The sequence below is a fragment of the Aulonocara stuartgranti genome, assembly GCF_965226115.1.
Source record: "Aulonocara stuartgranti genome assembly, chromosome: 11".
Lineage (NCBI taxonomy): Eukaryota > Metazoa > Chordata > Actinopteri > Cichliformes > Cichlidae > Aulonocara > Aulonocara stuartgranti.
Genome location: NC_138947.1, coordinates 15,933,012 through 15,956,455, shown reverse-complemented (window position 1 = coordinate 15,956,455; position 23,444 = coordinate 15,933,012). Strand labels below are relative to the sequence as shown.

The 23,444-nt window shown below is 41.1% G+C and overlaps 1 protein-coding gene across 1 annotated transcript; it reads right to left on the bottom strand.

Moving 5' to 3' along the window:
- Nucleotides 1-1,636: 1,636 nt before the first annotated feature.
- Nucleotides 1,637-23,294, bottom strand: gsk3ab (glycogen synthase kinase 3 alpha b). The gene is made up of 10 exons (XM_082550551.1): nt 22,910-23,294; nt 13,626-13,813; nt 13,433-13,516; nt 11,756-11,866; nt 6,232-6,362; nt 5,753-5,957; nt 4,412-4,507; nt 4,064-4,250; nt 3,865-3,942; nt 1,637-3,696 (listed from the first exon to the last, which is right to left on the bottom strand). Exons 1-10 carry the CDS (start codon nt 23,082-23,084, stop codon nt 3,629-3,631), a joined length of 1,323 nt encoding a protein of 440 aa, XP_082406677.1. The 5' UTR covers nt 23,085-23,294; the 3' UTR covers nt 1,637-3,628.
- Between the last annotated feature and the right edge of the window lie 150 nt (nt 23,295-23,444).

The following is a 23,444-nucleotide window of genomic DNA, read 5'->3' as shown; positions in this document are numbered from 1 at the left end:
TATTATTTAGTATTTTGAGTCTTCAGCTCTGTTTGGTAACTGAGCTGCAGTAAATCAGTAAACCACCCTCTCAGAGCTTACTGTAGATTGCCATTCAGATAATGGGACTGAATAATACGGAAGCTTTTTTAACTTGTACAAAACATTAAAGAACACTTTGAAAACACATTGAACCTCAGATACGGGAAAGAAAGCATCCTGGAACTTAACAGCCTTTAATAGTCGGTTTATCAAAAAAAAAAAAAAAAATTTACACACTTTAAAGACCTCTTAAGTTCTGGTGTCTAATTGCAGATCAAACAAATTTGAAAAATATTTCCAAGAACCTCAGAATTAGCTGATTTTTATTTATTTTTAATAATTACTTAATTTCCTACTGTCAACATTTTTCAAATTAGAGGCCCTTCAAAGTACACCTGGGTGGACTGAACTTTGGTCCTCAGCAGTTCTGAGCCTTACAAATCTCACCTTCTGGCTGTGATTCATTGTGTTAAACATTCTTGAAAAACTTTAGCCAAACCAGTTTTTACACACACACACACACACACACACACACACACACACACACACACACACACACACACACACACACACACACACCCCTTAAGTCTAAATCTTGTTTTTTTTCCTGCTGACTTTTCTATAACCAGCTTCAAGCACTGATATAATACAGTGGAGAAACTTCAAAAGTGCATTTTGACTCAGATTTCAAGGTTCATATCACTATGTATCATAAATGAATGGTTAGTCATTTCACCCAATATGGGAGGATTTTAAAGGGAGAGAAGCTACAGTGGATGAACTTTGGGGTTGAGCCAAGGATCGGGATAAGATAAATAAAGCGTATATTGTGGCATGATGAAAGAATGAAAATATTTAGTTGGACAACAGTTCCCCTTTAAAGCCTGTATGTCTGTTAATATTGTGGTTAATGTTGAACTTTTACAATCATTTTTTTTTTAAATTATTAAGTAAATCTCACAGTATTGTAAACTGTATAGTAATGCCAGTATGTCCTCTATCCTCCATATACAACTCAACTAAAGGTTTTCAACTTGGTAGCGTGTGCATAAATTGCCTCTGAATAAGCCGCTGATCTGGGGGCAGTTTGTCTCTACCGTCAAAGCAAAGCTCGTACCGCGAGGTCGAGCGATCCGACAAAAAAAAAATCTCAGGTCAGCGCCGCCATCCTGAGGGGTTTTTCTGCACACAGACCCCGACCCGCAACAAAGATGGCTCCCCACAGCGAGGCCCGGAGATTTACGTCTCATCTGCTTTTCTTAAAACAGCACATATAGCCAGTTTTTCATTTTGGAAAAAATACAGGTAATAATGTCCATGGTCTGCCAGCACGCATACAAACACACATATATTCCCTGCTGCTGTGCTCGAGAAACTCACCATCTGTGAAGCATGCACAGCGTACTAACAGGCCAAGCCCGTTACAGTCACATGACGCACAGAGAAATGAAAAAACAGGTGAGTCAGACAAAGGAGATGATAAATGCCAATGGACAAATTAATTTCCCCCCTTTCCTCCAGACTCACACACACAGACACACACACACACGCGCGCATACAGTGACCCGTGCTCCCTCCCAACACCACGACCCCACAGATCCAGAGGCTTGTAACATTCCCTTCACATTGAAGTTTAATGGAAAACTGGAGTTCCACCTGTTGGCGAGCAAGTGCACCTGCATTCATACGAGACCACGGATTGGACAACGCGCTCCAACATCTGGATCCGAGTACAGTATCTTGGATGTGAAATTATTTTGCATGTGAAATTGCTAGACTAAAATGTGGAATTAAAAAAAAAAACGCAAACAAAACAAAAAAGAATCCCTCAATTTTACCCACCCATCAAAAAAAAAAAAAAACCCACAACACAATAAATAAAACAGTTATGACAACATTTATGGGGGAAAAGGGGCCGCTCTGAAGAGAGAAGTGGAGGGAGAGAGAATAAAAATGAAACGTTTTGTTCTGTTTTCCCCTCGTGAACCAGGGACTGAAATGAAATCGTATTTACAGACTGCGACTGAGGATAATCACCCGGACGCTGCTGCGCCGGTCTACTAGAGGAGAAAAAAAAATTACAGGAACAACAATATAATAACAATAATAACAAAAAAAAAAACAAAACCCAAAATAAAATAAAAGGTACTTGATATTTACAAGTTTAGCAGTGGGCAGGGGAAAAAAAAAAAAAAGAAGAAAAGGGGGAATCTGAAGCCAGAGGGATGAAGACTAGGAGGGATGGAAGGGGGGAGGCTCCAAAAGCTGTTGGATTTCAGGGGTTCGAGCATAATTTCTGGTCAGATTATTACTGATATTAGTGGAAGTAAAACAGCGTGGTCGACATGGGCTGAACATGCGTGTTGGAAGAGAGGAAACTGGCCACGCCCACAGAGGACTGCCAGCTGCGTGAATCATTCCCGACCATCACCGCATGGCGCGGAGAACATGATATGAGCTTTGCAGGCGGACTTGCTTTGGGAAGGGGCGAAGATGGTTTCAACACTCTGGCGACACACAAAATGAAATCACAGTCATCCTCCAGCACAAACAATAAGCGGCGCTAGTGATGGTGTGAGCGGCGAAAACAGCATTCTTCAACATAATCAGGCTGATACGAACAGCAACATCATTCAAAACACGGCGAGGCACCGAGGCTACTCTGAGATGTAGCCGGAGCCCCCCACCAACATTTGCTTCCCTCTACTCCCTTTTAGAGATGTGCAATACTCACTTGAGAATTAAATTGAAACTCTTGGTTTCCAGCTTAAATGACGACATGAGCTTATACAGAAAAAACTGAAGATGTGCGCTCTGCTCGCACAAAACTCCCTCTCGTTCACGTAAAAGGCAGTGCTGGAGCTAATACTCGAAAACAAACGGTGAACACGGGCTGGGGAGCTCTTCTCTGTAATAAAAATCTAAAACCACCTCTTATCTAAAATGACACGCACAATCTTGAGCCAACACTGTATTCGCTGGGAGATTTTTTTTGTTTCAAATCATTCCTCTGGTGAATCTGTTCACCAGTGGCCTTTGTGAACTGACAACTTAAGTGGAAAGCGACAGACAGTCCACAGAGTTAGCTGTACAGTATAAGTGTGGCATTTTTGACCCCACAAAGGATGATTGTCTACCAGTCGGGCCTTATGCACTAACTAGCCAATCAGGATCCCAATCAATGGCACTGTGGCCACACATAAAATTCAAATAAAATGAACTAAAAAAGAAAAAAAGGGATAAAAGCCAACTGTTGATTATATTACAGATAATCCACATAATATATACAAGCCCCCTCCTCATCTCCTAAACATCCTAAGAGGTCAGACAGCAGCCAACCTGGACTTGGGCCTGCATCCTATAAATAAGCCCAAGCACAACTACCTAAATGTCCTCAACCCACAGCTGCAGGTGCAGCATTTTATTGAAAATGGTTAAATATTCAGGGGAAATAGCAGTGCTGAGTTTTTACGTGGGTGTATCTAGTTTCTTTTCCTTGTATTGTAAGGGTTTGGAGCCAGGAGGAAGGTTGAGAGGGAGAGGAGCAGAGGAAAGTAAAAAGAACATGGGGAAGACAAAACAGAAAATATGACAGAGGGATGAATGCTCAGGTGCTGTTGTTGATGGAGCTAGGTGCTGAGCTGGGCTGGGCGGTACTGTCTGACACACTGCCCTCTGCAGGGGAAAAGAGGAAGCACAAGTTTTAACAATTACAGACACCAGTGCCTTTAAAAAAAAAAAAAAAAAAAAAAAAAAATTATATATATATATATATATATATATATATATATATATATATATATATATTTTTTTTTTTTTTTTAAAGCCCATTTAATAACGTACCGTGTGATGCAGGCGATGTCTGTGCACGAGCGTGAGGAGGAATGAGTGTGGAGTTCAACTGGGGCTGAATGGACAGCTCTGAGAGAACAGGGCAAAGAAAACATGATTAATGATACTGATACAATATAAATAACAGCTGATAATCTGTGCAAGAAACAGACTGCAGGAAAGAAGAAAAAAAAAAAAAGGACATGCTGACCAACGGGACTGAAGTTGAATAGGGGCGGAAGTTCTCGCCCGCTGGGGAGGCGGGTGTTCGGCTGGCGCAGCTCATCGAAGAAGGCGTGCGCACATGCCTCCAGTGGCGACAGCCGGGTCACCGGCGTGTATTCCAGCAGTCGAGAGCAGAGAGCAATGGCCTCCGGTGGGGTACGAGGCTTAAACACCTGATAGGAGATAGAAAGAAAATGTATCGATGATCAATGCTAGCATGAATTTGGATTCATTAAAATTAGTTTAGTGTGACGTTTTCTCTAAAGAGCAACAGTAACTGCATTCAGAGAGGTAAACCTCTCAACGTCAATATTGTCCAGTAATGGGAGCATACCTTTGTCCAAGGGTGTGCTTTGATCTGTGGGAACTTAAACTCTGTGTAGTTGGGGTTCATCTCCCGGATCTGCTCCCTTGTTGGCGTCCCCAAAACCTGCCAAACAGGAGTGAAATGTTAACATTTATTTGCATTACATTATATAAATGAGTCTGAATCTTGCAACTGTCTGATATGCACTACTTCAGAGATCACAGATGAAACACACTGCATTGGTATTAAGTTAAATGGCAGTCCAGCCTCTTTGCAGACAACCTTGAGATTCCTTTGCATTATATTGCCTCTTATTAATTATTGATGGATTGTTTTGCTTTCCTTTTAGGATGCTGCAAAGCTGTATTGAGATCATTTTTGGACTGGTTCTAGCCCTCAGGCTGTCTTTTGCCTATTTAATACCAGCTATCATCAAATATGAGTACACACCTAATGATTTTAAACATTACAATAAACCCATCTCAATATGTGTTGGGGCCTGTCCAACAGTGAGACGAGGGAGTCTAAGGGGACAACAGCAATATAATAATGGTATGAAAACACAAGAAGGGAAGGGAATTGTTTGCTAGTAAATTGATCCAGTCGTTGTCTGAGGTGGATGAAAAATAAATAAATTGTACAGCTTACCCGGGAAGCCCAGATAGCTAAGTGTGGGAAAATGGACTCATACTTCAACCCTGAGTGAACACACCTAAAAGTGCTTTGAAACACGGCATGCATACAAAAATGTATGCATAAATAGTAATACTAATAGGAAAAGATCCTGGTCTTTTCTTTGTTGAGTGGTATTAAACCAAAAGCACTTAAGAGTCACAGGTCATAACAGAAAAGATCATTATCTGAGTTTTTTCATATTCATGAATACGGCTCTGTGTTTGTTCACAATGTGCATCTGTGCATATTTATATTTTCTTCATTCAGAGATGTTTTCTAATATTTAAGTTTGTTAAACACAACAAAATGAAAGGTAGCAGAGCATTACTTTAAGTGCAGATTAAATTCAACATTTTCTAAGACAGAGCTGCTTTTGAAGGACCAAGTTAAAAAAAAAATGTTGTGCAGCCCTGACCTCGACCAAGCAAGTTTTTTCCTCCATATTTCTTCAATATGCAGTTCCTTTATAAACAATCCTACATTTACAATATTACAAGGTTCAAGGTTCTTCATTTGTCACATGCATAGTTATACAAGTATAACACACAGTGAAATGTAACCTGACACGCTCCTCGACTTGTGCAAAAAAAAAAAAAAAAAAAAAAGGGGGGGGGGGGGGGGGCAAAGAGGTAGAGGAAGAAGAGGCGGTGGTATTGCCCAGCTGTACCACTGTTTACAGCACTCTTACTGTACCTTGATGATCTCTACTAGCTGGTCCACACCGCTGTCTCCGGGGAAGATGGGCTGACCCAGCAGCAGCTCGGCCAACACACAGCCGGCTGACCAGATGTCAATATTGGACGTGTAGTCGGTGGCACCAAATATGAGCTCTGGGGCACGATAGTACCGCGAGCAAATATAGGAAACATTTGGCTCCCCTCGAACTAGTTGCTTTGCACTGGAGGATTCAGAAAACAGACAGTTCAGGATGAGACTCGCAGTCGGTGTGAACCTTGGATTTGCCAGTGTGTTTGTTTTCACAGTATCATGTAAGCGACCCAGACATAAAAAAGGCATGAGTGATCCACACAGGGAAAGCGGAGCCCGAGGAAGAGCGCTACACAAACAGACAGCAAACTAAATATCCACAATGAGACAGAAATGGTCACTACAATGCAAAAATGAAAAATGCAGACAGACAGATCTGCCCGCAGGCGGGAAATGTTACTGACCTGCCAAAGTCACAGAGTTTGAGGATGGCCGATTCTGGGTCCACCAGGAGGTTCTGAGGCTTTATGTCTCTGTGACACACGCCCTGGGAATGGATATAGGCCAGGCTGCGGAACAGCTGGTACATGTACACCTGAGGAGGAGACAGAGACACGATGCCCAACAGTGTTTAACAACTCAGACAAAAATCAAACAAATCTAAAAAAAAAAGAGCAATTTAAGAACAAAAGCCATTTATATCTCACTGGAGACGTCCTAGCTACAAGCCACCATCAGGATTCCTGCACCGTTTTCATTTTTCATGTTTTTTAAGATCACATGAAATGCAAGTCAATTTATTTTTAGGACAATATACAAGTTTGAAAGAAAAACAATACAGGCATGACTTAATAAATTAAATGAGATATGAACCGAATAAGTGGAAGAAAATCAATAGATGAATAAAAATAATCAATAAATAGTTCATTGTTTTCAGTTTAACAAGTTGTTGCTGCAGGACTGACGACAAAAAAAGAAAAGAATTATTAGCTTCTCTCACAGTGAACTTACACTGCAATTCCATGTTTTATTATAGGCGTGTTATTTCATCCCACAAAGGAGAAAACAGTATTCCTGTCTATCTGGAGAAAAGCAAATTTTTTAGACATTTTAAGAGCAGCCAATTATTTTCACTGCATACATTCTTTTAAATACTAAACTGAAGATTGACAAGCCGGGACGCCCCAGTATCACAAATTTAATGGCTTTGGTGAAGATAAATAACGTGCTATAAAATTGGAGGAATTTTAAGTGCACACTCTGCATTTAAAAGGATCAGAATGAGCCAAAAACGAAGGTGCAGATGAACCAACACAGTCTCATAGCAGCTTGCTAAATAGCCATGACTGTTAATGTAGTGATATATGATTTTCTTTTTTTTTTTCCTACTTTAACGAACTCCTCCTGGGGATTTGTTCCTATAAACTTTTTTTTTTTTTTTGTCCCGTTTGGATCTTTAGCCATCAGAATTGTTGTCTTAAGGCCAAGAAAGATGCCAAGCGGATTTATTTTACCAAGTGGATCATCATGGCCTTGCCATATTGGTCCATTTGATTGACCTTTATTATAATTATGAATTTATTTTATTTTCAGTTGCTACAAATGGGACAGACATGACTGGTGGATAGGACAGGGAGAAAGAATGAAAGAAAGAGAGGGAGAGAAAGAAAACCAAAGGGGAGAAGAGACGGTGAGAAGGGGGGGAAGAAAGAAAAAAAAAACAAACAAACAAAAAAAAACAAAAACACCTGGGTCACCTGTATGGAGAAAAAAAAACAGAAGAGAAAGCAAACAACAAAGAGCAACATAATAAAAAAAAACAGCACCATCACAATAAACTAGCTAGCAGTAGATATCAGTAGATACTAAGTAATAAACGATATTGTGCAGCACGCAAGATAGACAGCGCACAATGTGCTTTGAGGCAGCAGCCAAGAAAGCTGTAGTCCGCGTCTGTGAATACCCGTGTGTACACCCGTGTGCATACCTGTGTGGATCAGCATGCTTGCATTCCAAAGGTTTCTCCATGTAACGATCTGCTAGGGAGTGTGGGGAGCCACAGCCCCGTCCTCCAGGGTATGAAGCAGGTATGGAGGAGATCAAAACTCCAGACATCCAGAGGCCCCCAGAACACAAGAGACCATGGAAGACCAACAGAGGGGCAGCCGCGCCACTGTCCCAGAAAGAGCTGAGGAGAGTCCCAGATGAGGGCTCACTCAGCAGCCGCGGAGCAGAAGCCAGGGGGAGTTGCAGTGACGCGCCCGTGAGCTCCGGCGGCAGCCAGCTGTGCCTGAGTGACTGAGCCCCAGGCCGAGAGGCCGGGGGCACCCCACCTCCGAAGTGGCCCGAGCGAGCCCCAGGCTCCAGGCCCCGATAAGCGGCCGCCAAGGAGTGAGCCGGTGTGTACCCGGACGCCCACCCCCAGACACAAAGAACCACCAACGCACCGACACCTGAGGGAGTCCGCCACTGGCAGGGGAAGTGGTGGTGGGTGGAGATAGGCCTCCAAACCTTGGAGGGCCTGAGATGTCCCCAGAGAGGTGGCGTCTGATACCCAACCTGACATATAGACACAGACATACAGGCACACACATATACAAACATCCATTCCCATCCTCATGCTCTCATATGCACTTACTCCACACTCAACCAACGTGGAGACAGACATAAAGAGACACTGTACACACGATCACACTCCCCAAGCGTACTCTACGAACCGGGTCTAGGTACCCTTGCCCCTGGAGGGGGGAACTGCACCCAGACCCAGGTGGTGTTACCCTTTTCCCTGCGGTGGGGAGAGGCAGACCACCCCGACTCTGCAGCAGCAGGGAGGCCCCACACTCCAGACCGCAGTCGGACGGCCAACTCCTCCTCCTAGCCCCCCCCGCAGGCCGCAGAGAATGGGGGTGAGAGAAGACTCCAAACCTCCCTCCACCCGCTCATTGTAGTGTTGATGCATGTGTGTTCTAAGGTGCATTTAAAACCCAGGAGGGCATGGAGCTACCTGCCAGAGAGCAGCAGGTAAGCGCATAGTCCCTCCTGCTAGCCCTCAATGTCTAAGTGTATTTAAAATTGAGAGGTGGGCAACGACGCCAGGGGTGAGGTGTACACCCTGATGGTAATTTGGACTCCGTGTATCGTGCCCCAAGATCCTATATGTATGTGTAATGAGAGTGTGAGTAATGTGAATGTCTAAGTTGTGGGATAAAATTGAGGCAGAGGCAGCCAGAAGGGGACTGAGGGGGAGGGGGGGGGGGGGGGAGTGGTGTAGCCTCCTCTGCACCCTGGTGACATACCCCTACTCTCCAGCTGCCTCCCTCTTCCCGCTCCACCACAACCACCCACACATGCAGGGCCTTGGAGTAGGGATATGTCACCAGGGTGCAGAGGAGGCGTTTTCGGAGACGTCTGTTACCCACTAGCTCGATAGCTAGCCGGGGGCAAGGCTCACTAGAGCCCGTAAGAACCCCGGACTCCCGGCAAATCGTTTTCAAACCCACTGCTGTCTTTCGCTACTCAGGTTAAATATATATAAGTCACTTAGATAACTTCAAAATGTTATTGTTTGGCTTTTTTCAGTATTTTATTTGTTCCTGAGTAAATTGGTTTGGCTGAGATTAAAGTTATAGTTTTTACACAGCTGATTGTCAGAAGTGTGAGATGCTCGAGAATATACTCCGGTGTCCCGTTATATTTTAGATAGCAAGGAGTTTACTTCACCGAAACAATCTGCAAATTTCATTAAAATTTAATAAACTATCATCTTGTCTTTATTTTTAGTTAGCACATACAGTAAACACTTAAAGCTGTAAGCTAATGATAGTTATATAAGAGCAGATGCTGCTGGTGCAATAAGCTGTATGTTTTACGTCCAATGGATGCATGATCTGATTAGTCGACTAATCGCAAAAATAATCGGTGACTAGTCGACTATCAAAATAATCGTTTGTGGCAGCCCTACTTTCCACATTTAAAGGGTGAAAAAGTCCACATGGTGTTAGTGATGGTGTCGCTTCCACCAGAGACCATAGTTCACTTCCTACAACGAGCAGAAGCTTATGCGTCAATTGTGTTGTTTTAAATAAGTTACTAATTACCAATAGCTAACCAGCTTGTTAGGTTTATATGCATTTAAAAACTACTCAGATTCAGAAAGAGCTCATTGTTTGGTTTAAAACACGACAGTTGCCACTTTGTTCAAAGCTTGTTTTCTTGGTTGCCATGGAGAGAAATCTGTGCTGATGAGTGTGGATGACAAGCGTGCTTCAGACAGGAAACATACTTCCCATTAGTCTGACAATTGTGCTGACTGTTGGGAAAAAAAGAAACCTGGACAGATTGTGTCCAAACAAATAGATCACTTTCTCATCAGCATTCTACGTTGTGCCCTGAGACCGGGCAGCGTGTATTGTGCTGCAAATTAAATGTTGTTAAACTTTTACTAAAATGGATGATTTAATCTGTAGGCACAGCTGATTCTGTATAGATGTTCACCATATGTTAGTCACATCAACATGTGCCCCAATTCTGTTTTTGGGCACAATGTAAAGGGGTTTGTCGAAAGAAGCAGCTGTTCGTTTGTCTCATGCAGCCTGTGGTGTTGTGCTTCTATACCAAAATAACACAAGGGTGAAAAATACTCCCTGAAGATCTACGGCCAGCTCCTATTTGGCATCTGCCTACACACCCGAGGTCGATGATGTTGTTATGGAATGAGAAATTCACCACACAGTTAAGTGTGTGCCCATTAAATGTGCCTGTGACACACAGACAGTAAGCATCTTAATTCGTCATCATCTCCATTATCATCATTATTGCCCACATGATGCACTGACAGCAGGCTGGCCAGATTATAAAATACTGCAGACAAGATGACTGAGGGATAAGAGATGATAGTTAAAAGGGGGGCAGAGAGAGGTAAGAGGAGATGAAATGGCGAACATGACACCAAGGGAGACATGGAGGGGGGAGAAGACCCTGCATATGGTGACAGACGGTTAGAGAAAAAAAAAAGAAAGAGTGACAGAGATCAGTATGCATCTCAAAGGCACAGGGGAGCAGGAGGCTGAGGTAGGGAAATGGGCCATGAGACAGCTATAATGTCCTCTGCTGCTTCGCACACAGTAAGCACGCAAACACTCTCCAAACTGAGCACCCGAAACAGACAGCCAAGAAGACTGCAAACAAATCTTCTGGATGGATGCAAACTGCATTTCGTTGCCCTGTACCTGTGCATGTGCAATGACAATAAAGTTGAATTCTAATTCTAATTCTAATTCTAAAATCACTTCCCTTGGGACATCCTTCCTCTTTTCTGCTTTCATAATCCTGAAACGGTGAGCTGCCTGTTTTTATTACATCCACAAGCAATTACTGAACTAAAATTTACTCCCAGTTTCCAACAGATTTTTTTAAAGCTTCCAAGAGCGTCCCAGTAGGTGCACTAATGGCTTAAATTTAAAAAACCTTAATCCTTAATGATTTTCAGAAACTTTGACCTTTGACCTTGACCTCAAGTTCGCCAGGATTCTAATTTGTCTGAGATTTTGAAAAACGTACGTCCCCTCATTCTCGTGTTCACAAGATTTTCAGAAAACTTTACCACTGGCCTTGAATTCAAGGTCACCAGGATTTATACTTGTCAGAGATTTTTAATAGATGCATCCATGGTATCAATTTGAAACTCTAACATCCCCTCATTTACAAACTTCAACTTGGTTGAGAACGATACTCAGTTAAAAACTCTGTTTGAAGATAAACAGAGTGGTCTGTGTCTGCGTTCACAAACAGACCTCACAATATGTCTTTATGGTTATAATGTCCTTTTTAATAAATGAAATATACAAGATTTAAACATGGCAGTAATAAATAAACCACTCACTTTTCAATGCATACAGTGACATGGTGATAGCAGTGACCGGGAAATGCTCACGTGAGCAGCAGTGTGTGTGTGTGTGTGTGTGTGTGTGTGTGTGTGTTTCTACCCACCTTAACATAGATGATGGGGATGGTGGTCTTGGCCTTATTGAAGTGGCGAGCCACCCTGTACACCGTCTCGGGGACGTAATCCAGCACCAGATTCAAATACACCTCATCTTTCTGGTAAAGAGGAACAAAAGCAAAGAGGATTGTGTGATTACTGGAGGAAAATGAATCTTAACCACTTCAAATCGAGTCCCAAAAGTGAAACCAGATCAAATGAATGTAATGAAACAGTGTATTGTGCATGGGGTGTAAAAAAAAAGAAAGAAAGAAAGATATAGCTGATACAACCAGACAGTGGGGATACACTTCAGCAGAAGTCAATACAGCCAATGGCCCGGGGCTAGTAATAAGTATGTCGGACAAAGTGATTGACCGTCATTGTCCCAATGACAGTGTTTCCACCAACCACAGTTAAGTTTACCTGTGAAACAACCTGACGAAAGCTACCTTGAGCAACGAGCAATATTTTCCTGCTATTTTCAAATTAAAAGCAGTATATGAGGCTACAAAAATATAGAGGCTCTTGTTAGTGGGACTGCAAACACAGCATGAAGACAATGCTGGTTGTTGACTCAACAGTGTGAGAATGTCACTTGCATTTGTGGCTAAAAATAGATGCAGGTGGATTGTAAAATGTATCTCAGAGGGAATAAAGACTTTTAGGAGATTCTGCCTCTGGTCTTCTGGAAAAAATATACAGCAGTATGGACAACAACGCTTTCATACTTTGACCTGAAGCTGCAGTCACCACAAAAAAGAAAAAGCAGTAGCACTAATCCCTGTGGTCACAATCAAAACCTTAGACACTAAAAAGTCAATAAGAGTCCCACAAACCACCTGTTCAACAAGCTTCAACATGGGAGAATCTTTTTCAGCTGCTACCATCCAGCACTGGATTGTTGCAAGTAGCCACAAAGCCAATGAATTAAAAAGAGGTTAAAATAAGAGCCATCTGTATGCTGTCAAAGCTGCTAGTTACTGTGGAACAACTTTAAATTCTTTCTTTGTAGCAGTGGTACCTGCAGCACTCAGTGTGCCTGAGGAGGGCCAATGAGGGATGCTGACTTAAATGCTAAAACCAATGCGCAATTATGAGTGTGATCACAGTTTACTGCTTTGCTGCTGTAAATATTTCTAAAGTAAATTAAACTATAAATGCTGAAATAACACCAGCAAAGAGCTAATTTATTAACTTTTTTACTTTCAGATTTGACATGATAGAGGCAGACTGAGTCATATGGTGACTCTACACTAGATTTGGCGAAAAACTAAAAGAACAGAATATCGCTTAAGCATCCAGATCTGAGGAATTCAGGGACTGAAACATTTGTTCCCACAGCATCAGAAGATTAATTCACTAGTCAGTGTGTCACAAAGTCATCTGCTCAAGTATTATTTGCTCAAGTCTTCAGAGATTTAAAAAGTGTGCCAAGCATAGTCTGTGATTTCTCTTTAAAACCACAATAATCTGAGCGATTCAAATAAAGAGCTTGGACCCCATCAACTCCAAGTATTCAACTATTCATTGTACAACAAAGACCAAGATCGGCTTGTCCAAAACATGTCTGTGAATCATCACTGATGCATGGAAGATTAAATGCCAGGGAGTGGAAGTACAGTGCTCCATCTGCTAAGTTTCTACAATATACAACGTAAAATGTCAGGTCAGTGCAAACACACCTTCTCTCCACTGGAGTAGAAGAAGTAACGTAGCCTGACAATGTTGCAGTGGTCCAATTTTCTCATAATTTGCAGCTCCCTATTCTGCAAGAGGAAAAGAGAGACGAAGGAAAAGTGAGTGAACTGCACAAGGTGAAAAACTAGCATTTACTTCACTGTAATTATCTGTCCAGGTAAGCCTGTCTAAGCATACCTTAAATCTCTTGTCTTGGAGAACTTTCTTAATTGCCACCATCTCCTGGGTGTCGATGAGGCGAGCCTGGTAGACCACTCCAAACGAGCCATTTCCTATAACCTTTATGTCTGTGTAGGACACTTCCTGTGGGCGATCAGGGCCCTGACCGGGTGTGGCTACCACCGTCGTCACTTTGCCACTGTCTCCTGTGGATGACAGAAAGAGGAAAAAAAAAAAACTTGTTAGAGATCCTGAAATTATTAAAAAACATTTGGCTTTACCTGACAGTTACACATCTTAGCACTTAAATAATACTACTGAAATTAGATCAAAAATGATGTAAAAGTAAAAGCTCCTCAGGCACAATCCAGACTGATAATGAACTTCTTCTCACAACACTTTGCCCTTGCTTTCTTGAGGAAAATCAGCCTAAACGTCTTTCATACTGGACCCATGCATTAAAATGATCTATTTATTCAACACTGCTATCAATGATTAATCCCTTCTTGTTACAAATACCTGAAACCTGAGGCCAAAAAAGGTTTTCCAAAAAAATATTACAGCTAAAAGCCAAATTTACCAATTACTGACTACATTAACCAATATAATTAATTCCCTGTAGTAATTCCCTGTAGCTGCTGCTTTAGCTACACAACCTGGCTAAAGCAGAACAGTCAGGTTGGGAACTGTGCACCAAACCGAATATGGAAGTATCAATCACAGTTTCAGCTTTGCAGATTCAATTCGATCGATACCATATTTAAATAACAGGCATATGTCTGACAGAAAAGCAAAATTAATGAGGATAAAACAACATGGCAAAAATCACAGTTTATGCAACTCTTTGTGTGTGTGTGTGTGTGTGTGTGTGTGTGTGTGTGTGCGTGCGTGCGTGCGTAAAAGCACATTACCATCGTCTAGTAGAATTTAATGCATCAACAGGTTTTTTCCAACCACCTTTAAACCACTGAAATAAATAAACAGAAGAGCTTGCAAATCTGCCATTAGATTGGTAAAACCTGTGTGGGGCTGTGAGACTCTTGGAGAAAAAAAAAATAGCAGAATAGTTTCCAAAGAAAATAAAACAGCATGGGCTTGATCTTAGCAAAATATATAGTCTTGATTATTTAATACAATTATTAATAAACTTCAACATCATGCAGTTACTAAATTTAACTTCAAATGTAATGCAATTTAAAATAAAAAGTAAATAAAGAAATAGAGAACCTTTTTTGCACCATGGGCCGGTTTAATTTCAGACAATATTTTCACAGACCGGCCTTTAAAGTGTCGCAGATAAATACAACAAAATAAAATGATACGACCAAGACAAAAAACTGTGGTATTTTGCAAATATGATTAAAAAAAAAAGTGAATTCACCGTGTAATTGTGTAACTTTATTAGCAGCGTCCTCCTGAAATGCGCTAACAACATAGAGAGTAACAGCCTCCTGTCTGCCCTTTAATGCTCTCTGGTCGCTATGGTAATGCTTAAATATTTCTTTCAAAATAAGATACACAACTACAACACGGGAAAAGACCCAGGGAAACCGCGTTAACAATAAAAACTGTGTAAACCATAAATTTCACACCAGAGCCTCAACTCTGGCAGCCCGTTACCAAACGACTCACGGACCGGTACTGGTCCATGGCCCAGGGGTTCCTGTACTAAAGGATGTCTGCAGGTACAGATGTGGCATATTGTATTTATTTTAAGACATTGCAGTCCATTCATAATGAGTCCTACTAATGGATAGTTATTAAATATGAATGCTTACCTTTGTACATTAAAATTATTAAGGCTATTAAGGTTATGGTTTACTAGACCTTCCCACTTTAGATCAAACTGGACTGTATGTGTTCCCAACCGGTTGAGCAGTGATACTGTCAGGCTAATGTTCGACCTTGTGGAAATCAGGCAAAGTGAGAAGCTTAAGACCCAACAGTATCTGACACTTCTAGTTAGGGTCAAGTAGCTGCTCAGAGTTTTATGACTGTGCAAGTGTTGGTTCAAGAATTATCTGACAAATGGGCACCAGAAGCAATGACACTGGGAGGGGATGAAGAGCAGAGAAGAAGCCCATTGCCAAAAGGCTTGTCAGAGCCTGTGATAACATTGCATGGACAGTAGCACACCCAGAGGTGCTTCCATTTCCTGGGCTTGCTCACTTCGCCTGTCTCAACAGGACCCCTCCTGATCTCTGCTATGTCTTTGAGTTACAAAATGGAATCAGACAATGAAACATTTTATTTCTCCCGACTAGCCTAAGTGATTTGGCTTCATCAGCTGCCCTTCCAGCACATGCTTAGACAACAATTATTTAGTCAGATAGATTACCACCTCCGAATGATCAGTGCTGACCAAAGGCAAAAATTATACTTGCCCATTTCTAAAGTTTCCAGTCAAAACTTTTTCAAGGTTAACAGTAAATAGAAGCCAGCAGCATATCCACATGATTGGCCTAGATCTGATCTCTACCCTCGAGTCAGCAGGAAATATTCAGCTTTGAGATCAGTCGCGGTGTGGTGTCTGCACACTGCTGTACAGCTGCACATTACATTGCCCCTTTGTGTTTTATTTTAGCATCATTTTTACACCCTTAAAAAAACGAAAGAAAGAAAAAGTTAAGTCACAGGGGAGCACATTAAATATGGAGCAGCTGTGGCATGATAGGGTCTTGAATAATGAATACAAAGATGAGCAGTCTGCTCCTCTGCCAGTGAAGGGCTTTGGTTTCTAATAAGAGCAAACGGACGAGCAAAGTGACTCTGATCACACCCCCACTTAATAAGCAATTACCTTTGAGCTTGTTTGTAAGTGTAAAAAAGCTCAAGCACACACTTAACTTGATAAAATAATTTGTGGTTGCTACTACTTGATCATTAGTAGTTTATTAGCACTCTCCATAAGCGTGTAAGTGGCAGAAAGAAATTGCACCAAAGCTACTGGTCCCTTTAATCCATTCATCTTTCATTTTCCTGAACGATGCTAATCATACTATATACAGTACAGATTTTACTCGTCACAAAACTACACAGTACAACCATGACGGCTTTCAAACTGAATGTGGCACAGCCAGAAATGCTTCTCTCCATTTCCCATTTCTGATAGATCAGATATCAGTCCGATACTTATTCTTATAGCAAATTCCAGAATGTTGAGTAAGAATAATCCTTTAAGCTGGGCATACACTGTGCGATTTTTTCAGTCGCGTTATTCAGCTTCTGCTCAAACTGCACGATTGACTCGCAGGGGTTAGAAGTAGGGCTGCTCAATTAATCGAATTTTAATCACGATTACGATCTGGGCTTTCAACGATCATTAAAAATGACTGAGCCGATTATTAGCCCCTCCCTCATGCTTTACTCTCGCGCTGCTCCGTGTGGCAAATCAAGCGCACTGCTCTGCATTTCGAACACGCGTCACAACAATTAAGAGGACCCGAGGGAAGCTCAGAAAGCTAAGCAGAAGTTATTTGGAGAGGAGAGTGACTGCCGTTGGTTGAAAAGAAAGGTAAAGAAAAAAAACTTCAGTGGTGTGGAAACATTATGGGTTCGCGGAGTCAGATGTGGATCAAGTAGACACAGTGTGTAAACTTTGCTATGGTGTCGTAGCTGCACCACAGAGCAACACTGCAAAGTTCACATTTTTTATTTATTTCTTATATTGCAAACACTTGCACTGTTATCAGTATTTGCACACTATTTTATATTATTTTTTAAAGTCATTATTCAATACATTGTTATTCTTAACCCTTTAAAGCCGGTCAGAGCAGCATGCTCGTTTTGTATAACTATTTTTAAATCCCTGTAGAACCTGAACCGCTAAGCTACCACAATAAATTTTTTTCCATATGAAACCAGAGGAGTTACATCTTATGCCATCAGCTTGTCCTAGGTCACGGTTTCCTTCCACATATAGCTTTGCAAAAATTGCATAAAAAGCGCTTGCAGGAACAAAAACATAATATTCCAGAAACACGCTTTGCCGATCCGATCAGCTGTTCATAACACTTCCCACATTGAAAAAGACGTCAACGCGAACTATCGCAAGTGACGTCATTTTCGCGGAAAATGTAGTTTTTTTACTTGTAGGCCTTAGAACTCGAATTGCACTGCTGGAAATAGTTTATTTTGATGCACATGCACATTCTTTGCAAATTTGCATCATAGGATTGTTTTTTTGTTTTTCCTGCAGTATATAAAAATTGCTGTATCTCCAAAAATAAAACTATGAAGACACTCAAAATAAATTTCCTGTTGTTGTAAACTATTTTTTGCAACTTTTTTGTATTTAAAGTTTTGAGGGATAAACCTCTTAAATTTCTCCAAGTAGAAATATATGTAAAAAAACAAAACAAAAACGATTTTCAATTTTTTTTGTAGTTTATTGCACTTTTTTGCAATTAATGTAGTTACTATGGACTTAATACATACACATTTTAAAAATATGGGCTATAACAGTTGTATTGATGTATAGCAACGTGAAATGCTCCGACAAATGGCACTACAGCATGTAAAAAAAATATATATAAGCTCTGGCGGACGAAATAAATATCGTCAAATAATCGTGATCTCAATTTCAGTGAAAATAATCGTGATTATCATTTTTGCCATAATCGAGCAGCCCTAGTTAGAAGTTCGTAGGTCACGATGCAGAGTCTCACACTATACGACCCGATGCTCTGATTTGACCTGAGTGCTCACACTGTGCGTCCATAAAATGAAGGTTATAACAGAAAATCTGTCGCTTGCTCTCCCTCTCTGTCTTTCACTCACACAGACGCGCACACCACCACCATCAACTTTGCTAAATTGCTAATGAAAAACATTGATCAGGCAGCTGTGATTGAGCAGCAATGTAAATCCAACTATTTTCACGGTTGTTGTGGTCAAAAAGGCTCGGATGAGCTTGCCAAAGTTCTACAAGTTGTGCCTCCATCGCTTGTGTCCAGATCACACGCTGCACTGCCGTGCTGCTCCGTCTTTTCACTTCCATTTCTGTGTTTGCGTGTGCGCAGTGTGAGAGGCTTTGGTGACACCCTTACGACGGCCGACAGGATTTCAAACAGGTTTGATTTTCTTATGACCAAGCGATTGATGATTGGGAGCTGGTCGTGAGGTGTTAATCGCTCCCCTTACCCCACGTATACTACACGATGCACGACACACGATGAAGGCGAAACTCGGGCCAATCACCAAAACGGTCACACGACTGGAAAATCGGCTCAAAATGAGCCAAAAATCGCACAGTGTATGCCCAGCATTAATTGTCCGACAAGGGGAAATTTGGGTGTAACAGCAGCAAGAAATACACATATACAAACAAACAGTACACAAGACATAGAACAGAAACATACACATTTTTTACATATTTACATCAAGGACAATGGTTACCAAAAACAGAGTACTGTAATAATATATATAACAATGTTCTGTTTACTTCACCACAGCAGCACTTCAAAGGTGTGTAACACCAGTACCAGCTCCAGATTTCTGTTTTATGCTTGAGCCTTTTTTTCCCACTAAACTGCAACTTGTGGTCAACGCGGCTGAAAAGCTCAGATGAGCTGATGCTTTAACTTCTCTCTCACTCGTTATGTTCGGTCGCAGAGTCCTTTTTTGTTTTAGGAGAAAATAAACTACATGAATAATGCCAAAAAAGCCACTTAATTTTTACTGATTGATATCATCCTTTATTATTCCACCAAAACAAATCAAGTAAAATTATACTTTTGGATCTATTGATTTGTAGCACTTTAATTTACAAAGAATGCTGTTTATGTTGAACCTGAGGTCGTACACAAGCATAATTCCTTCTCTTCCACATAGAAAAATACTATTAGATCAGTATTCTCCATCTGATCAGATAAATGTAGTCAAGGTATGTGTATAGTATTGTAAATGGAAAAAGATACTCAAATAGTATCTGCCAGTGCTCAGTAATAACCTTACACAGAGCTCTATTACTGCTATATTTGAAGTCTGTATACCACACTGGGTGGAAACCATGAGCAATGGGTTACACCCAGAGATGCTGTGGAGTTCAGTGCTGACTCAGAGCTGCTGAAACACTGAACTTCATAATATCACAGATGAACAATGTTGTTAATGTGGATTTGTCATGTCTTGATGATACCAGTTTGCTTAATGAGGTTGGTGTGGCTGGACTGACATCATTCCACTTCCTCTCCTGACAGTATGTTATATCACTAATTATGGACGTGTGTGTATGTGAGAGAGAGAATGTTCGGGGAAAATAGCTCAATTATTCTAAAAAACAGGCACTTTATAACAGAGAGGTATAGTTTGAGGTTCTTGTCCAACTAAGAATTCAACATTAGCAACAGACACAAATAGAAAACAGTGATTCTACCTTAGGCATTAGGCTTTTTTTGTATGAACAAAAATGTTACTGTTACACTAATAAAAAGGGCTGTGCGTGTGATGAAAACTGGTACTGAGTCCTCGATCAGTTTGGTGTTCTTATTTATTTGATCACGTCTTTGTCCATTTGTGTTTAGATTAGATCTAATTAATTTCACACATTTTAGTTTTTTCCCTTCAGTTGCAGCTGGGCTCTGTTACCTCTGGCATCAGTGATCACAAAGTGTTTTTCAGTGGTCAATTAGTGCTTCTGATTGACATTTTTAAGGTTATACAACTGAAAAGGGGTTATAAGCAGTGATATAACTGCAGTCTGTTAATGCTCCTTACTAATCGAGAGCAAACGTTCCCTGACTGCTGGACTAAAAAACAAAAGACGTTGATCAAATGACTGTAAACTGGATGTAAGGTCTGTAAAAAAAAAAGCATCTGGATCAGTTGCAGAGCGTCAAAAAACGCTCTTCTGCTTTCCTGCTCTTCTCTCCAAGGTCAGATACCCACCCTCTACGTTCCCCAAATTTGTGAAACTGATGATCTGCCTCTCCCTGATAACATGCTCAGTGATCCCCTTTATTAAACAATACAGCAAGTGGCACATATTTACTTTCTGACAGCTTATTTTAAGAAATCTTTCTGAGAAACTACAATTCAGATTTGGAAAATGAAAAGTTATCTAACAATAGTAAATTACATTATGCTTCTAAATTACTACTTAAGGAAAATCTGTTTTCCCCCCCTCCGTTTTAGATTAACAATTAGCCTGGAGTTTTCTTGGTTATCCACACCATGTTTAGGTGTGAACTGAGCCAGGGTTAAGTTTGGATGAAAGACAAAAACATGGAGATGGCGAGCGAGCTTAGAGTCCATGTAGTTTAAACATTACACTGGGTTGGGTTTCTATGAGGTCCAGGTAGTGATTACAATATTAACTTCCAGCAGTTATGAAAACAAGATGTTCATGATAATGAACATCTTGGTAAATTATTACTTGTTAAAATTCATTTTTGCTTTATCTTGCATTACAGACAAAACCCTTTCTTTTAGTACAGTGTGTTTTCACTTGTCTCTCCAAGTCTTAGCCAAGATCATATAAAGACAGCCTTTGATGAGCATCTAGAAGTAAAAGCTGTAAAATCCACATGGGTGAACCTACGAAGAAACTTTAATGGTAACGGTCTTTGTGTCTGGACCTCACAGGCTCTATCATCCGGTCTGCTTTTGGTGGCGTGCAACCAAGGCGTTCACTGGCTGTCGACTTTCCGTCATTCACTGCCTGGCCACCCATTCTCCCGTGAGCCTGCTGCTGCCTGGGACTTTCACTAACTCCATTGAGGCTGCTTACTAGCAAGACGGGGGTTTATGGTCAAAAACCCATGCTAATCTGGGTCTAACTCTTGATCAGGTGACACTGCATCTTTCACTATGTTCACCACCTTTTCTCCCTTGATTATATTTTCTTCATTTGAACAAAGCTATAATTCGAGTTTAGGAAAAAGATTTAGCTACCACATGTTTGCAAAGTTTATGAATACTTGTGTTACCGAGATCAGAATTATTGAACAAAACAATCATGATTATTGTTTTTTGCAATAGTCATAATGTCTTATTTTTAAAATGGGAGTTTAATTAAGTCAATCTTAAATCTATGTATGATAATAAAATGCTTAAAAGTATTAGGAACATTTATAAGTTTCTTAACTATAGGCAGACCAGTCGTGTTTGTGTGTATTCAGTCTCCCACCCCCAAAGGGCCAACGTGAGCCAGGAAAAACCCCTGAGGGGAAATTCATTAAACTGTGGAAAATAAGAAGGCAAGGGACGCAAAAGAAGAAGTTATCCACAGTTGTGCTCATTGTTAAATGGATGAAGATAAGGAAATTTTTCTTTGCCCTCCTTCCGTTTCATCTGCTGTAATTATAGGTAACTGCTTAAACTCAAAATTTAACACATGAGATGTGATGTTATTCTTTTCTGCCGCTTTCATTTTATGCACACTTTGGTTTCAGCCAACTGCAACATGAGCATTTTCCAAGTTCCTGTCATCACACCTGGATGACTACCTGGAAGGAAGTCCTGCTGGCAAACCAGGATGTCCAGAGCACCAGAAATGTTGGCAAAATGGTGAAGACAGTGACTATGTTCCAACTCCCAGCAAAAAAGTACACAGTTAATATACCCCACACTAAGACAGAAGATTTTAAAGATGACCTGAAGTGGGGTTATTTTTCTAAAGTAACAGTCTAAATCCATGCATAGATGAGCCCCTGTTTGCTAAAGTGTAGGCATCCAGAAGGAGCACTTAGATAGGATAGGGTCAATATTTGCTGGTTAATGAGCAAACGTAACAGTTGATTGAACAGTATTGAGAGATTTTCGCTGACGATTATCTCCATGAATTCAAGTTACCACAAAAGGTATCAGCTTACTCGTTACCGGTGTGGGGCAAAACATCAGCACAAGATAAGACACAACCGAGAACAACGATTAATAACCTATATAAGATGGTTTTCAATATGTTAGCAAGACCGCTAACTATTATATCTGATATTAATGACCAATATATTAGCGTGTATGCTTAAAACAACGCTATTGTTGGGTTACAATGCACTAATAACCACTGATCTTTATTAAAAATATGACATGACGTTAGTTAAAGTCGAAATATCAGCGGCTTAGTTCTAAGCTTCCCTTCATAGCTAACTACAATGTTAGCAAGTCGATAAAAGCCCTCGATCGCAAGGCTCCTTTAATGAAAAACATAGCTAGCGTTGGCTACAAAGCTAACCTGCTAACAGATTTAGCTCCACCGCATTAAATAATTCCCGACACGTTTCTTTAAAAAAATAACCAACAGTCCAAGTCTTCGTCTTAACGTGTAAACTGGGCACGTGGTAAAAATATAACATAATACTTACTGGGTAGCTTCAAATTCCCAAAGCCAGTCGAGCTGCTTCCACTGGCTTGTGAACCCCCGGACTTTCCTGTCGAGCTTCCGCCGGCTACCCCTGATCCGGCACCGGCCGCAGCAGATCCGGGACCTCCGGGAGGCTCAGCGAATGAGCTGGTCCTGGGCCGCCCGCTGCCGCTCATATTTATTTGAACTAAAGCCGGGGCTAGGTCGGACGTTATTAGCAGCCACGCCGGCAGATATTTAAGCTGTGTCTGTGTATTTTAATATACTATATAAATAAAAACTACACTTACAACGTTCACTGTAGGTTACCCGTCTCCCCCTTTCTTCCTCTGTAGAGCAGTGATGATGGGGAGGGGGAGGGGGGACTGGGGAGTTGACGCACAACGACGTAAAGTTCGCAAGGCTTCATGGGAAAATGAGTTATTTGGGTCGTTAAGTCTAAAATACGAACCTAACAAACCCGTTTCATTTTACCACAAAAGTAGAAATGTAGACATTGCAACTGGGTTTAAGATCGGGTTCGGACATATAGTGAA

Bases quoted from the DNA above. Each gene is read 5' to 3' on its own strand.
- gsk3ab (XM_082550551.1), bottom strand. From the start codon at position 23,084: ATGAGCGGCAGCGGGCGGCCCAGGACCAGCTCATTCGCTGAGCCTCCC. The intron at 5,958-6,231 runs GTCAGTAACATT...TGAATCCTCCAG, and splicing joins AAACTCTGTGACTTTGGCAG to TGCAAAGCAACTAGTTCGAG. The intron at 3,943-4,063 runs GTCAGCATGTCC...CTGTTCTCTCAG, and splicing joins ATTCAACTTCAGTCCCGTTG to AGCTGTCCATTCAGCCCCAG.